This window comes from Nylanderia fulva, unplaced genomic scaffold, assembly GCF_048542155.1.
Source record: "Nylanderia fulva isolate GAGA-0341 unplaced genomic scaffold, ASM4854215v1 Scaffold3, whole genome shotgun sequence".
Lineage (NCBI taxonomy): Eukaryota > Metazoa > Arthropoda > Insecta > Hymenoptera > Formicidae > Nylanderia > Nylanderia fulva.
The window spans coordinates 6508312-6526511 of record NW_028190368.1 but is presented as its reverse complement, the minus strand read 5'-3'; the positions used below and the strand labels follow the sequence as shown (position 1 = coordinate 6526511).

Genomic DNA, 18200 nt, shown 5'->3' with positions numbered 1-18200 from the left:
TCGACAACTATAGAGATTCTATTTTCTACGGTCTGTCGAACAGCTGTTAAACGATCATTCGCGATCGACCGTCTTGTTCTCTTTTTTTCTAACCGTTTCGTTGTTTTGCTTTCAGTGTTTCTGTATGAAAAGTACGATGTCGGCCTGGGATATGATTCGAAGCCCGACGTGAACCAGAGCACGAACCAGAGCGCGAACCAGAACGTTCGCGGGACTTCGATACAACGACGAGGGAGAGGTCGACGTGGAAGCGGTCGGCGTAATCACGTGTGTCCGAAGTGCGGCAACGGTTACACGGTGTTGAAAAGCCTGAAACGGCACCTGCGCTACGAATGCGGCCAGACCCCGAGGTTCAAGTGTCCTTACTGCGGCACTCGCAGCAAGCAGCGGGGTCACGTGAGCCAGCATATACGCAGAAAGCATTCCGACCAACGCGTCTACATCATCGACTCGCCCTGATGAGGGCAACCCTCTGACACACATCTCGTTCTCAATGTTCCTTCTTCGTTTTTTTTTCAACACGCACAGCGACAGTGTTTGTTTTCTCATTCTTCTTGTCCTTACTCGCATCTCGCGCGAAGTTGACGAAGTGATTTGTTGTATGTAATTTTTGTTATAATTTATTATAATAAAGATATACATACCATTTTGTTAAATGTATACTCTTGACAGAATAAAGCATTTTTTTCACGATATTCCACCGATCTTCGCGATTGCCGGAATCATTTCCATGTATTATTCGTATTATTTTTGTGTTATTCATATTATTCTTATTCTTGAATTTATTCGCAAGAAAAACGTATGCATAAATTCAGTTCTTACAGAAAAGTTGCAAGTATAAGAACTGAATTTACGCATACGTTTCTCTTGCAAATAAATTCAAGAATTGATAGCACTTACTAACAACTCTTCGAACAACCGTAGTTCTCCGAGATCTGACAAATGGAGCATGAGCTTGAGCTCATCAGGGTCAGGTGGTCGAAAATAATAATTTCAAGCTTCTTTCTATTTTTTCTCCTCGACACGCTGTTGTCTGGTCCACTCAACTAACTTTGCGTTTCGTTGATTTCTTTTTTTTAGAAACGAGAATCAAGCTGGAGATCGATACTGAAGGCATGCAGTCTGTACAACTAGAGCTAGAGGAATTTCAGAATTTTCGCACACATAAGAAGAGGAGGCACACTTGTCCGCAATGCTCGAAAAGCTACATTCACACGTGTCATCTGACCAGGCACATGAAACTCGAGTGTGGGAAAGATCCGAAAGTCCAATGTCCGTACTGCTACGTCAAGATGAAGCAACGCTACAACATGTTCAGGCACATCCGCGAGTGCCATCAGGGTCTGCACGTCTACGCGATCGAAACTGGGAACTGAGAACTCGTTGACGAAAGAAGAGCTAATATGGGAAATTGCTGGTATTTTGAACCTTCAACTCTGATACTGTAATAAGAAAATGTGCGATTTGTCAATTGCGTGTACTCCCTAACATATGATACTATCGATGCTGATATATTTAGTTATCGCGAGTCTGAACGTGCGAAATGAAGAGAGACGAATGTTGAATAATAAAGATTGTCACGGATCAGTTTTATTGTAAAATGACGAAAATATGTATTTTACTATATATTAGATGTGTTATCTTATTCAAAAAAATGAATAAAATACGATATTGTCTCATTTAATCGAATTGAAGTTATTTTTAGATTAAGATTATTTTATTAGCATCAACTGCATTCGAATTAAATGCGTGTACCTCGCTGTGACTTATTAAAAAATGATTATTCTGATTAATATCCGTTTCGATTTCAGGCTTGTCAAATTTTCTTTTGACATCTGCTACATCAGCAATTTGTATGGTCGACTAGCAACACTTCATTATTTGACATATAACTATGTTTTGAATGTTTAATAATTTTTTTAAAAGCACTTTACGCGATGGTTTCTGTGACGTAGAATCACATCGATCAAAAATTGATGGCGATGAAAATCTCCAATTTACACGAAATTTAATAACGAACAAAATTGAGAAAGAATAGAGGTGGACGATATAATGTTTTTATATTTTCGTATGTTTGTGTTGTACAAACATGAAAATTAATTTATCTTTATTATATTAAATTTATTATTTATTGAAAAATTATGAATTAATGAGATTGAGTATAAATAAATATTTAAATAATTATCTGTGTGTCCGATCTCTCTGCCGAGTTTAAATTTATGTGGTTTTCTGATTATATTCATAAATAATTAATCATATATAATATTCCGCATTGAAACCAAAATCAATAAAACTTCGACAATGTTTGGAATTATAAAATTATGCATAATACAGTAAAATATAATTGTTACGCAATGTGAAACAATTATTAGTTTCAAATTATTAGCTTAATTAGTATTAATTTAATTTTGTAAGAATAAATTATTTTAGTTTATTAGAGAAATTTAATATATGTATAACATATATGTTCTCTAAGCTTTTTCTACACAAATTGTATTTTGAATAATTAAATATCCGAGTTTCAATGCAGCTTATAGATTAAAGAAGAATCTCGAAGGAATTCCCAATCCACAGTGAGACAATCGGATGATTTAAGGATCCGATGTTTCTCAGGGAATCGAAAATTAGGAGTTGAACTTTTTGCAGATTCGACTATCAATCTAGGGAACAATATTCTACCGTATGTCTTCAAAAATCTCGACGGATCTGTGTAGTTCGTCTCACATTTTACATGTCGCGAAAAGCGCAAAACAAAAAAAAAAAAGAAAAAAGAAAGCGAAAAAAGCTCCTTAATTTTCTGATTTACTTGCATTATTTGTGTTTTTCACGAACGTAAAATTGTCGCACCTCTTTTCACAACTAACGCCTCCCGTTTTCTTCTTCCTCTCGCTTCCAGACCGGTCGACACCGGGCGTGGTCCAACCCAGGAACCTTCCGCGGATCTACCCGACGATGCCGGGACTGATCAAGAATCTGACGACGCTGTGGATGGCCAAGCAATGCGGCGAGAGCCCCATACCTTTCCCATATCGTTGCGAGACCTGCGGCAAGGGTTATCAGCATCGCGCCACCTTGCTGAGACACACGCGACACGAGTGCGGGAAGGAGCCCAAGTTCAAGTGCCCGTACTGCGCCCACAGGACCAAGCAGCGTGGCAATTTGTATCAGCATATCCGCACGAATCATCCCGGGAGGAACGTCTTCTCCAGCAGCATTTAGTCTCGTCGTAAACGCGTGCGCGCTCTCTCTACTTGTCTCTCCCGCTCTCACGCGACTTTCCTGATTTGTCTTCCGATTTTGATGCTTTGCCCGACAACTTTATACATTACGCGCGCATTGACGTGGAAGATACATATTTATCGAGGTTTGATTGACCGACGCCTAATAATTTAATGCCGTAGCGGTAAAGTAATCGCGCGAAAATCGCTCTTAATGGAGCTATTAATTAATTGCTAATTTCTCAGTGACACATGATTAGTTTTAGACTATTCATATTAATTGTAAATGTAATCGATAGACAATATGTTTTTACACAATATGACTTCAGAGTGAAACGATTTTATTCTTGAATTTAGACTCTAAAGTCTTCGATTCGTTCTCTTTTCGAAGGAATTGAAACTTTAACGTCAATGCGAATTTTGTCTGTTTTTATTTATTTTTTCTCTTATACATTGCTTCTTACTTTATATTTAATATCATTGTTGATGAATCTGTAAACTTGCCAAATTTTACACAATAAATAAACTGGAACATTTTTCACCGTACTTATATGAATAATCCTGCACGAGCCCAATCATTGTATAACAAACGTGTGTATGCAAAATAAAAGTATTTATTTACAGGTATATGTTTTACTTATCAAAAATTAATCTCTAATTGCTTGAAGGGAAGAAAACTTATTCATGAAACGCAAAGATAATTAATTGCAGTTTTAATATTAAATATAAAAATTTGATTATATTTACATATACAATATATGCTCTTGTTTTTTTATGCTAATTATTATTTAGAACATTTCTAAATAATGAACAAGAACAAAGCAACAATGGAGTGATTATAACGATGAATTAATTTAAATTAATTAATTTAAAATTAATTAATTTTAATTAATTAATTTTAATTAATTTTAAGGGAGAACACATATTTACCACGCTGCAGCATTTTCTGCGTTTCTCATCCCCGCGATTTAAAATCATCCGCCACTAAAACTTGTTTGGTTCGAAATCTCCGTGACCGATTTACTAACCGATGCGTTTTATCTTCTTGCAGGAATGATAGCAGCGTGGCCGAGTTATCGCCAGCATTATCGTGAACGAGCCAGTCAGTCACACAAAGTCACGTACAGTCCTAATTACGTGAATCCCAAGGCTTTCCAAAGACCGGGCAGTTATCTCGACCGAAAACCGGGCTCCTTCCAGTGTCCGAAGTGCGGCAAGGAATATCGCTGGCTGAGGAACATGAAGAACCATTTGAAGGTCGAGTGCGGCAAGGAGCCGAAGGAGTGCTGCCCCTACTGTTCGCATCGTACCAAATACAAGAGCAGTCTGCAGAAGCACATTTTGAGGATCCATTTTAGCTAAATGTCATGGAATATTTTCTTTTTTTTTTTCCTTTTTTTCTTCTTAATCATCTAACGTTGCTACAACATTGAATCTCTAGTCATTGGCAGCAATCTATACGCACTAGTTATTTATCGCACATACACATACTTGACGACGGCAATGTTTGTCTCAAGCTATTTATTAGGATCTTTATAAATTACTGTTTACCGAATGATGATTCGTAAGCGTAATTATTGTTCGCTGTAAATCAAAGTCAGTTGAAATCGAAGTTGATATTAAATGATTCGCTGAGAAGCAGTCTTGTCGAGCATTCTCTGTATTCCGTTCAATGTCCTCCCCGTATGTCTCAACGATTGATCGCGATTGATCGAATCACTGTGGTCGTTATTTTTAACGAATGTCTGACGATGATGTTTTCAGAACCGACCTATCGGTGCTACAGATGCGGAAGATTCTACACCTGGATGAAGAGTCTGAGAAAACATATACGCACCGAATGCGGTTTACCACCGACCCAGCAATGCCCATATTGCCCTCACAAATCCAAACAAAAATGGAACATGACGATGCACATCAAGAACAAGCATTGGTGTTTCGATAAAACTTAAAGACTTCCTTCGATCCTGAGATACAAGGTTTTTTTTATCCTTCGTATTTGTTACAGCATTGAATTTTTTTTTCTTTGATTGTCAGAGTATCTGCATATGTTGTTCAAAGAAATTTTATGCAAGTTTCATTGTTATTTATTCTTAAATTATCTTTAAAAAGTACAAATTTGTATTATATTCACAATTTATATTTTCTTTACAGTTATTCGAATTTGATAGATGTATGCTATTTAGTGTTAAAAAGAGACTTTATACTCTTTATTCCCTGCCAAAAAATGTCGCGTGTTGTTAAATAAATTATTAAAGCAACTTGGACACGGATCATCTTTATTTATTATAGCCTCGTGTGAAGAATTTGTTTATAATAAAGTGCTCAAAATTGGAATATTTTGACGATTCGCACGACTTTATAATTAATGATCATAGACAGTTGTTTATTATCTTCAATTTAATTAGTTTAATTTTCACCACATTTTCGTCATTTCTCATATTATTAAACACTGCACACGACTTTTTTTATTGCTGATATTTGTAAAAAATCATATATAAGCACATATTTTCTAACATTAGCCACAAACGAAAATATTAAAAATGCAGATAGCAATGCCATTAAATGTAATGAATTATTGACACGAATCCTGCCATCTTTCCAATATATGTAATTAATCTATGTATCATAATTGCCGCTTCTAATCCCTAATATATATAATATCTTAGAGAAGATTTAGACTGGAATAAAAGAGCACAAATACTCGTAATAGTTACGATAATAAAATCTCTTTTGCGAGTGTCATGAAACATTTTGTATCACATGCTGCTGTTAATTGCGAGAGAGATTGCACCTTCAAGCATTCTGCGAATAGAAAGGCACCCTGTGGAAGGCGTCCTTGCTCGCATCGTGAAGAGAATTCTCCGGTTCCAATGACAGGGAAAGGATCCTCTCGCTGACTAGTATTTCTGTTGCAGGTATCAAGTACACGTGCGACTGTTGCGGACGAAGCTTTGCCTGGCCTTCGAGTCTACGTTTACACCAGAAAATGGCCTGCGGTAAACCACCGAATTTTCATTGCAACATCTGCGATTACAAGTCCAACTTCAAGGGCAATCTGAAGAGACACCTGTACTGCAAGCACAATATGGACCTGCATTAGCATCCGCGAGGTTTCTAACCGACGTCCTCATGTTCTCGTAGACTAGTATAAATACGAAAAAAAAAAAAAATAAATAAAATAAAGTATATTTCTTGCAACGTTTCCTATAATAATTTTCCCTCTCTGATCCTTTCTTTAATTTTCTTTCCGAGGAATGTCATCGTAACGACCCCGCGTTATTCTCTTGGTAGATTCTGTTTCAGATGTTGAAGGGTTCGGAAAGCACGAGAACGGACGAAGTAAGTACGTATGCACAGGAAGACAGTCGCACGTGTGTTGATATTCTTCCTCGAGATCGAAGAAGCGCTTTTCGAGGACGAAACTGACTTGGAAAGATTCGACATACTCGCGATTTAATTTCACTTTTCGCTTCTCGACGATCCGGAAGTGTCTTCTTCCGAATCCGCGAAGAAAGCAGAATACTCTCACGCGTGAATACTCGAAAAGCGCCGTCTCCCTAGATAGATGGATCGTCCCGGGGATGACTTCGCGGAGGATCCATTCCCGACTTGTTCAGGGCATGCGCTTCGATGTTGATAGAGACACTACTTTGGTTGCATTTCGACGCTTGCTACCTCTTGTGACCGACTCCTGACACGAGGAGGGCCCTGATACTCCCGGATCCCATCGTGATCGCGTTCTCTAACGGGCGACGCTCTCTTTCCAGATGCGCCTCTCTTTCCGATCGTGAGGCCACGGCTGCACGTCTGTCCTCGCTGCGGTCAGATGTACTCATGGGCGTCGAATCTGCGGAAACACCTGAAGATGGGCTGCGGCATGGTCACCTTCGAGACGCACTTCTCCTGCCAGTACTGCCCGTACAGATCGAGGATCGAGGCCAGCTTCCTAAAGCACCTGCTCTCGGTGCACAACATCAAGTAGATGTCGGGCCGGCCGACGACCGTATCTCGTCGACCGACATCCCCAGTTTCTCCGTAACTGCGCGATGTCTCCCGCCACGCGAAAGCGACTCGTCCGTGAGTTCGATTCGAATCGACGCGACGCGGCGTTGATGGACAGATTCGTCAATCTCTCAACAGTCTTCTCGCAGGAAATACGGTACTTCGTGCCGCGGATTTTTTCGAGGATAACAGTGGGATAATATCAGTACGCTACGCGGAGAATGTCCGTAGTTTTCGCGATATCTTCTTGTCTGATAACAAGTCCGAGTCGAAACCGACTAACGAGGAGCAAGATACTGGTTTGTTAGTAAATACACTAACCGAGTGCAGCGTTTATGTCGGATTTTCATTTTGAAGTGTCGAGTCTCGAAAAAAAAAAAGAAAAACAACGTAAGACGTCGTTATAGTAGTAATATGACACATTCATATCAATGATCTGTATGATCTGTCGTAAGTGTCGTACTATAGACTCTGTGTGATGCTGTAGTCGTGTTGGCGTTCAAGATTTTGCGAGAGCGAGCTGCGACTATTGTAGCTTATCTAAGTTGCGCTTGCGACGTTCGTGGATTTATCTGTGTATGTGTGAGAGAGATTATTTTACTTTAGATTATTTTTTAAAAATTGTAAATGGAGGCTAGATATTATATTTCTTTCATTTGCAGTATACGTGAATTGTGAACGAACAAAGTGTAGACGTGCATTTTACAGCTAATTGAATGAACAAATTCTAGTCTAAAGGCTGTTTCTTCCATAAGATTTCAGCTGCAGTTCGAAGATATAATATATGATATGATTATTCTTTTTTATATTTTAGCAGAGCGATACATTTATAGGAATTTTACTTACTATTAAGTAAAATGTGCAATTAATAACTACATACTACATTATATGTATGAAGTATAAATATATAAAATGATTTAATTAGAAAAGATATATACAAATGTACTCGCATCAAGGATAATCAAAATTTTCGTCAAAAGAACTTTGCTTATTAAGATAATCACATTTCTAGTGTTTATAGAAAAGTTTAATTTCCAATTTAAATAAGAGATTTCTACTATTTTTACAAATAATAATTGTAATTAATGTTTTAATTTTGCTGCAGATTTTTGCCGAAAGAAAAGAAAAGCATTTTACTATTAGTGCGATTGATAATATTTACAAAACGTCGTTTTAAATTCTTCGATATCACTGTGTATGTCACGCGCGTGTGTGTGTGTGTGTGTATAAAAGTATGAGGAAAGTCTGATTATTATCTAAAAAGAAGTGACACTAATTAGTCCCGTAATTATCAAGTATATACCCGCCGGAAGACGTTGAAAGACGGCGATCATCGAAGACTATATACTGATCTTGAAGTCAAACCAATAGATTTTAAGGGTGAGCGTAAACTTAAGAGGATGTCGATGAGAGGGAGTCATTTTTTAACGCGATTAGTAATATGTCCTTGTACCGTCGATTATCGTGCATTATAGAGACTACTCGAGAGACGCATATATATATATATATACACATATATATATATATATATAGAGTGCAATTTGACTGTAAATTACGCTAGCTCCAATTACACTTAGCCATGTGGCGTAGTAGCGGATTTTAGAGACGACAATTAACTTACATTTATCGACGTATCGAGACAATTAAGCGATAATTCCGCGACAGCCAATTAATTTCTTTTACGATAGAACATACTCACGGTAGGGATAAGCATGCATCCGTGGCCTCTATTACGGTATATACGATTTCATCCAACATAAACATTGATATATTAGGGCTTTGTACCGGTTAATCCTGTGTTTCTGAATTGTTTTTCTACATCGCGCCAATAAAAACGAAACAGGAATGATATTATGTAGACCGTAGGTTCACAGTTATTGTCAGGTATTCGAAGCGCCATTATCGTCCCATTAATCACTTATCTAAATTTGTGACTAACTTCAACATTTCATAACAATAGAGAGGAAGTAATATCTTCGACATAAATATACTTCAGCCGATTTAATGTAACGAAGCGTATCTTACACGAAAAGCCTCGTAAACAGAAGAAACTAGAAGTTTAATAGTTTGAAGAATTGCAGAAGCAATATATATAATATCGGAAAACGTAGCAAAATATTTATCAGAATAATCTGATGGTCCTAGAGAAAAAGAGAGAGAGGAAACTCGTATCGATATGCTCGTTACAAAAAAATTATTGTCGCAAAATTTCTCTTATCACATACGTGAACAATAACATACATTCGGCAGATAACAGTATTAATAATAGAGACGAATAACGTACGAATCACCACCTGTCTACGAGACACACCGCTAATGTACTCTATCCAATCGATAGATCGATTGATTTACACATCGCGCCGGCTAAAATCGCGCTGCGATTAAGTGTTTGTGTAACGATGTTTCGCATTCGTTTGCTTTCTAAATAAATACCTATGTACATATTCGCAGTCACGAGAATATTCTTCGAACTGCATTCCTTTTATCTTTGTTACATGTATTAAAAATTATTTACTCTCTTTGCGTGCAAAAAAAATCGTGAGCCCGTTTCTATTCAGAATCAAAATTCCATCGACACTGTATTTTCTTTTTCAATTTTATTCTTCCCTAATTTTTTTTAAAATTATTATCGACTACTTTTTTACAATTTCTACTGAATACTTCTCATTAATTTTCATTATGGTTATTGTTATATGGTTGGAAGCGAGCTTCAATGGGATTTTTATCACAATTCGAGCTTTATCGTTTAGCCTTCATAATCATCACTAATCATTATACAAATTACTATATAGGTCTGAAGTATCATTAAGTAAATTTCAAGTTTTTTATTCAAATTCATTACGTCAGTCCTTTCATGCTTTGATCTTCATTATCCTGTTATACGTAAACAAAAAAAGATGCACAGATTATGACGACGACGTGTTTTCTTTTCTTTGACTTTACACGAAGAGGGAGCTCATAAAGCGGAGCGATAAAAAATGAACAGAGACAGAGCGCAGCAGTCCCAGTTTCGGAATCTAGGTATGAAGTGTACTCTGAAAATGTCAATGTTCATCGCATGCTGCTTAGATGTAGATGTTTTAAGTAAAGCAGATATATATATATATATCGATATAGATATATATATATCGCGCGTCTCGGAACGTTCGTACGGTCGCTCTTACAACTTGGACGTCCTCGACGTATACGTGACGAGCTGGCTCTTGTGTTTCAGGTTCGCTTTGGGAGGACTATCAGGTACTCGGCACGTCCAGCAGACCTAGCAGTTACATCGAGCGCAAGTTTAGATACAAACATACGGATCATATCGCGGGTAGGTACAAGTGTTCCAAGTGTGCCAAGTCCTATCGATGGAAGCATCATCTCGTCGAGCACGTCAAGGCCTCCTGCGGCCAGAAGAAGGCAGAATGCTGCCCGTATTGCAGTTACAAGAGTAATCGCAAGTGGAACCTGAAGTCGCACATGAAGAGGATCCACGCGAGCGTATAAAACCATTTTCGCGAAACAGCCGAAAATTATTGACAGTATTTCCAAATACCATGTTTCCATATTGATGTTCTTCAATAAAAAGTGACTGTTTACCTCACTCGAATCTCCCGATTGTTGTCTCAATCTAGAATTCATTCAATCCGTATCGTTTGAAATTTTTATCATTGTCGTTTATTGAATCCTTGATCCGTTGTATAATTTTTCCAGGATATTCCGGATGGATTTTTCTTGATTTTAAGATGCGTCGAAAAACGGAGTGAGGCGCTCCTTTTAATTATTTGAAGTCTGAACAAAGTCTTTTATAATTATTTTTATTATTTAATATAGCACATTTATTTTTCTTCGATTTGATCAATTTATCTCCGCGAAGAATATCGCGCGAGAAGGAAGTGTCTCTGTCGAATTCGTCCGGGTGTTGAGTCTATGTAAGTGTACGTGCGATTTAATCGCGCCTCTTTCATGTTTCAGGACCATTTGCTTACGAGACCTGTTTACGAAACACGAGATATGCGAGGAGGTCGCGAAGATCTAAATGCGATTCGGAACAGGTGGCGAGAGCCATCGAAGCCGTCGCCAGCGGGATGTCTTTGAGGAAGGCTGCGAAGATGTACTCCATATCGAAATCGGTTCTGCATCGGTACAGCAAATACGGTATCCCGATGCGAATACTTAACGCGATGCATCACAAGACATACGCGAATTTTTAACATAAGGGACAATTATGATTTTCTCGTAATAATGACGAAAAATTTTTTAATTTTAAGATGATCAACAAATTATCAGGAATTTTTTAATGTAAAGATAATAACAGAAAGATTGTGTTCTGTTTTTCACGATCTCAACAACGCCATCCCTATTCACCATTTTCTCACCTATATCGATGAAATTATTAATATATTGGATTTATATTGTTGTATAAATTATTATTGTGGTTATCGAATATAATTATAATTTATGTGAATATTTCCTGTGTAGCATTGTAATGAGAGATGTCAATGAAAAATATAATTGCATTTTTTATTTTTTCCAATATTATTTTACAATGTGTCTTGAGAAACTACAGATATTTTGATTTATGTAATTACTTTTATTACATAATTTAATATTTGATTTTTTTATTATTATCTTTAGAATATTGGAAAAAAATTATTGTAGAAATAATGCTTTTTCGAAATTACAGTTGTGTAATTAACTAAGTTGCTTTTCATTGATATCGATTTGATCGGTAACAATTCGCACACGAAACGAAAGAAGATGGTATTAATATGAAATGTGGAAGATTATTAATAAAAATCAATTAGGGAGTTTTTATGTTCTATATGTTGTACTATTTCGTCATATGTAGTAAATGTTATCGTTTTGGTTTCATTGTATATATGAATTAGAAAACTGTTACCAATTACATTATTAAGATATTTGAAAATTATAAAATGCAAAACATCTTTTACAATAAAATACAAAGATTATTTTATACAAAATTTCTATTTCCTGCTATTCTTTGATATTTGAGTAATCTTAAACATCTTATTCCAAAGCGATTTTTGATCCAAATTTGTGTATATGTATTTATGTATTTGTTTTACACGTAATTCTGATTTATTAGAGATTCATCAAGAAGATATTTGACGATAATTTTAACAGCTTCTTCTCGAAACATTTAATCGATCTGGGAGAATCTTTATTAATTGCGATTGTGAATGTATTTCAGAAAAACGATGGCATTGTCTGTGTTACAAAAAAAGGATTCACCAATGGAAGTTTTTATTTCGATATATAAAGAAATATAATTTAAATAAATAAAAGCATGATTTATAGTAGACAATTTATACATATATATTATTTTAAATATGTATATATTGTCATATTATTTCACAAGGAGGAGTAAATTCCATGTGCCTCTCATGTTAGATATGTTTCTAACAAATCATCTTTGGATTTTCTTACTACTTGTTTTCCGATTATGAATAATTTATAATTATAAATTATTTTTCTTTATAAACATATTCAATTCTGACAATCTGTCTCAGAATAGACAGAATTATTTGACTACAACATTTATATTCAGTGAAATGGTTGACAAAACTGTTTTTAAGGATATAACAAACTAGCTGTTATATATTTTCACGGCCCTAATCGATCTTCAATATATGACTAATGCATTTTGTGAAACGCCAAAGTAAATTTAAAATGTTTCACATTTGTAGCATTTTAATAACATATTCAATACATAAAATGAATATCATAATAGAACGAAAATATATGTATTGAGATAACAATTTTTTAATTACAAGTTATGTATCAAAGATTTTTCCATTTTTACTTCATATTTTATTTTTTTATCGTTTCTTATACATATGCATATAGATTATACATTATGATGATTAGCTGAAGTTGGTTGATAAATAATAAATGTAACTTATAAACATAAAAAATCGATTTGATTGTAAAACTAAATAAAATACAATAGATAAAAAATCTTGACGAGTTAAACGCCTGAGCCTTGATGAAAAAAATCGAGATTACGATAAATTATAATCAACAATGTTGATTATAACATGTCGTGATCTCTCGATATTTTTAGTTAAGATTTTCTATTATTTTATATCTAGAATATGTTATAACAGTATTATAGGATGATTGTGAGACATCCTGTATATATCACGCTATTCATTATTCTATGGGATTAATATTTTGTTGTGATGCTAAATACATTATTTTTTCGCAAAAACTATACATATATTTTTTTTTTATTCCTTCACTGTACATACAGTAATCCGGAAAATAGACTAATTATAATTGTAATTGACAAACGATGGTCGTGCAATATTCGTGATGTAACTTGGCATGAAATGCATCTTTAATGATGTACGCTTGTGAGTACCTGTGCAGAAAGGGTGGCATTTTCGTTTAACACGATTGTGCATCTCCTTTGGAGGCAAGTGAGATGAGATTTAGAAAAGCAGGTCCAGCTAGACCCTAAATGGTCGAAGACTCCACCCTGCTCTATCCGCACGCTATGCACGAATTCGCGAGGAAGAGTCGCGACCGTGTTTACGAACGTGTTCTTTCTAACCGGTCGTTTCCGTGTTTTTCTGTTTTTCAGATGCGCGCGCGACCAACTACCTGAATTGCCAGAGGGTTACTTATCCGTGTAAGAACTGCGGCAAAATCTACAACTATTACTCCAGCCTGGCCAGGCATCTAAAGCACGAGTGCGGCGTGGAGCCCAAGTTTCACTGCCCCCTGTGTCCTTACAAAACGAAGCACAAGTCGAGTCTAAACACCCACCTAAATGGCAGGCACATGAAGCTATTGAACGAAGTCTACCCTTCGACGAACAGCAACAAGATGTCTTCAACGGACGCTGGGAATTGAATATTCGATATTTTCAGTGTATGTGTGATGTTCCATACCAGAGGCCATTCAGAATTCACGTTAATTATGCGAATATTTGTTTTGTGTTAATTATAATATTAATTATTTATAAATTCATAGCGATTAGTTGTTTATATTATTAATTAATTATTTATAAATTTATTATTAATTATTAAAATTATTAATTAATTATTTATAAATTTATAGCGATTAAAGTAGCATGTAATGTTATAATATTGAGGCAATAATTGACTTTTAATAACTAATAACAAATGTTAAAACAAAGGAGTATGTTATAAAATAGCCAATTTTTATTCCCAAGCATGTAAAATTTGAGTTTTTTATAGTTTTTTTTTTGGTCTTACAATAATGTGGTGACATTCATTTGCTGTTAAAGTGGAGAAAATAAGTAAAAACTTCAAAAATGGGCCACTACGTCAGCTTACGGTCAAAAAATTATACGAAACTATGAAAATTTTACATGTTGGCTTGGGGACAAAAATCGATCACTTTTTAACATACTTTTTTAATCGTAAAACTTTAAATATATAATTTATTTTATTATTATGTTAATTTCTTATTTAATCTTAATGTTATCTCTTTTATATACGATCAATTATTTAATTAATTCTTTATTAATCATATTGAAAAAATATAATTATAGTTATTTTTTTGTTATATTCTGTGAATATTATTCGTATATAGTGCACGTTGATTCTGAATTACCTTTTGCGACTTGAGCCTTGGTCCACTGACGTACATATACATATATATCTCTACTGATTAATAGCCAAGTCGTATATACATATATTTACTACGGCTTCTGTTTAGTGTCATCTCCAATCATTCCTCGAGCAAAGAACGTTTTCTCAGGATACCGCTAACGAGCGTTTATTTTTCAACGACATACCAATAGTCTATATTTTTATAAGCAATAACAATTTCATCGTCAATCGATAAGATATTCCGACATGTGTGTGGGTATGAAAACGCACAATCCCGCAACTTTGTCGACCGCTCTGTACTTTTTCAAGAAGTATAATCGTAATCTGTCCTACATTTTCATAAACAAGAAGATAGATACAGAACGTGATTTTTATTAAATATACTGTTAAATATGTAATAACGCATTTATATTTAACTACAGACTTTTTTTATTTATACTTATATTTTCTATTTTATGTTTATTTCCGATTCAAATACATGAATAACTATAAGTATGCAAAGTAAGCACACAAGACATGTATCAGTTGTTTTACGATGTATAAAGTGTATAAACATCTCTTTAGGATTTTAGATAAAAAAAGGAAGATATTTAAAAAGATGAGATTATATATTTTAAATTTTCGTAAGAGCATGTAAAAACGCTTACTTTTATTTTCTTGCATTCGATAGATTTCTATAAATAAAAAGTTTAATTTTCTACGTAAAAAGAGATGCATTCTAAGATACAAGTGTATCATGTCACGCTTAAGTTAGTTGAAAAAGCAGCATTATCACCTGTTCGGTGCGAAAAAAAACAGAGGCCGAAGATTCCAATACCAAAGGAAATGTTATCAATAAAATAAAGACGAACAAGTCAATGCTTGTAATTTTAATTTGTATGTCCAAAAGTATTTAATTGATACGCTATGTAATAAATTTAGATTTATTGTTAACAGAGTGAAATGTAGTTAATTAATAACGCCAATAAATATTGACAAGATACGAATGAATTTGTAACCATTCATGCACGATCGACAATAATAAAGAAGACATAGGAATTGTGCTGCACGGTGTGAATATAGTAATGCGCTTTGCTGTACGTTCATCGATTTTGAAACGTAACAATTGTGTATATATAGGTATATTATATATACATATATACGATACGTGAACATATATATCGTTTGTGATGCGATGTGACAGATACATCTATTTACTTCAATAAAAATCCTGATAAATTCCTTTCTCTTTTCTATATAATAATTCTCCAACTTATTTCAATCTCGTTTAATATTTTATTTCAATTTACAATCTGATTCTTGCGAGTGCATAGTTGTAGTTTCCCTAAGTTAGATAGGGAAAATTTGCTCGTAATTTTCGATTTGATTTGTAAAATTTTAAATAAATCGGATAAATTCTTCGCACAATATCATAATATAATATTACCAGAATGTAGAAAATATTTTTTTATCGAAGACATACAGAGGAGTGCAATTTCTGGATGAGATTCGATTTGTAAGTGTAAAACTGACTAATAATATTGTTTTTTTAATAGCAATATTTTATAGAATTTAAAGTAAGCGCAGAGTCAAATAATTGCTGAAGATAATAAATAGTCGGACTATAAAGTGTGTCTATATATTGTATATCGCAGACTAATATATTTTCTCAAATATATCTCTAATTTTTAGGATTAATCAAAAATTTTAATAGTCGACACATATTATTTGTCGATTCGAATTGTAATGATCTCTGAAAAGATTAATATGAAACTCATACAATTTTCTCAATTTTGTTCACTTTTGCTTCACTTTATTTACGCTCGAAAGCGCATAATTCTTCGAGGAAGAACATGTGTGAAAATTATGACGAAAAAAAACTGTTTCGAATAAACGATCGATCGGAAAAATTTTATTCAGTTGTTATAAAAAAAATATTTATGAAGACGTTCTGATCAGGTCTGCGATTTGTATGTATAAGAAAATGAGATTTTGCCCTCTAACGATCACACGAATCCTTTCAGAGTGGCGTTTCGGCGTTACGGAGGAGATGAATCCCTCGTCACTGATCGCGCAACAGATCGACAAGACGGATGACAGGCGAACGACGGCGAAAAGCTTCCGGTGTCCTCGCTGCGGACGGTGCTACAAGGTCAAAAGGTCACTGCGCCGGCACATCATGGTGGAGTGCGGCAAGGCGCCGATGCACAAATGCCCTTTTTGCCAGCATCGCAGCAAGTACAGGACCAGCATATCGAAACACGTCATGCATATTCATTCGAATCTAGTGCATCTGCAGCGGCATTTGCCGGTTGATCATCGACAATGATCAACTCTCGACTTTTCCTTATTTATTTACCCGATTATAAGTTTCATGCAATCTATGATGACCGAAGACAATACAGTTGAACTCGATAATTATATCGAATTATCATTATTGTCCCTGACTTCCTTGTGCGTTATAGTATATATTTTTATTTTTTTATTGAAATTAAGTCATTTCATATTTTGATACTCTTTTTTTCTATATTTTTTTTACTATTTGTTTTGTATTTTTTCTTTCTTTCCTTTTAAGATGATAGAATAAATGATTTTTTGTGAAAATTGCATTTTAATCCAACAAAGATTGATTGATTGCTTTGCCATTTACATTGTATGAAGTCATCAACATATACAGAGCAGTATAAAAGACATTTAAATTAGTTTTTCGAAGATATGTTATCATAAATTATTTGTGGAAACCATATAATAATATACAAATTCTGTGAAAGATTGTACACTATGTGTAAATAAAAGTGATCTCAAACTAAGAATATTTAGAGATTTAGAAATATAACAGACAAGTAATTAGGCTTGTTATAATTAAAATAAACAAATGTTAATTGTATAAATTATTCATAACATTGGTTTATAAATTATTCTTCGATGTTGATATACATCGAAAAAACGTTGATGCGGATATTATCATTTTTTTATGCACTCTGGCATTATTTAAAATTTTTAGATAATACATATGTCAAAAAATATGTCCCTGCTCAAATTTTTCATTATGCTATTAGGGAGATGATGACGAGGAATTTCGCGAATGATAGAATGGAGCGGAGAGTGGAGTGAGTATGAAATTCTAAATAAGTTTACTTCAAGAATATTTTCTCTATGTTTACAGAGATGAGATATACATACATGTAGTATATCTACAGTAAAAGTAAAATCTGTAGTAAAAGTGTATAATTGTGTCTGCATGTTCACGATATTTTGTATTACACTTTCGAGATGAGCGCGAGACAGACGATCTTTTCTCGTTTATATATATAATACAGCTATCTGTCTACACGTATATATAGATATACATATATTTGTCCTACTATTATATTCTTCGGTAACGTTAACACTCTACGATCCAATACCT

General features: G+C 34.6%; 1 protein-coding gene across 22 annotated transcripts in view; it reads left to right on the top strand.

The window, feature by feature from the left end:
* The window catches only part of LOC114933442 (longitudinals lacking protein, isoforms A/B/D/L), a 246568-nt gene that overhangs the window by 102327 nt on the left and 126041 nt on the right, over window positions 1-18200 (top strand). Inside the window, exons 7-8 of one of the 22 annotated variants that reach the window (XM_085484437.1) lie at window positions 16816-17029; window positions 17851-17901. The exons of 18 other annotated variants lie outside the window; for them this stretch is intronic. In XM_085484437.1, coding sequence (XP_085340563.1) covers window positions 16816-17029; window positions 17851-17901 — 265 coding nt within the window. Of the gene's footprint in view, window positions 1-115; window positions 696-2896; window positions 3755-4269; window positions 4873-16815; window positions 17030-17850; window positions 17902-18200 lie in introns of those variants that run through there. 3 more of the 22 variants (XM_029306003.2, XM_085484452.1, XM_029305996.2) reach the window with 3 other exon arrangements.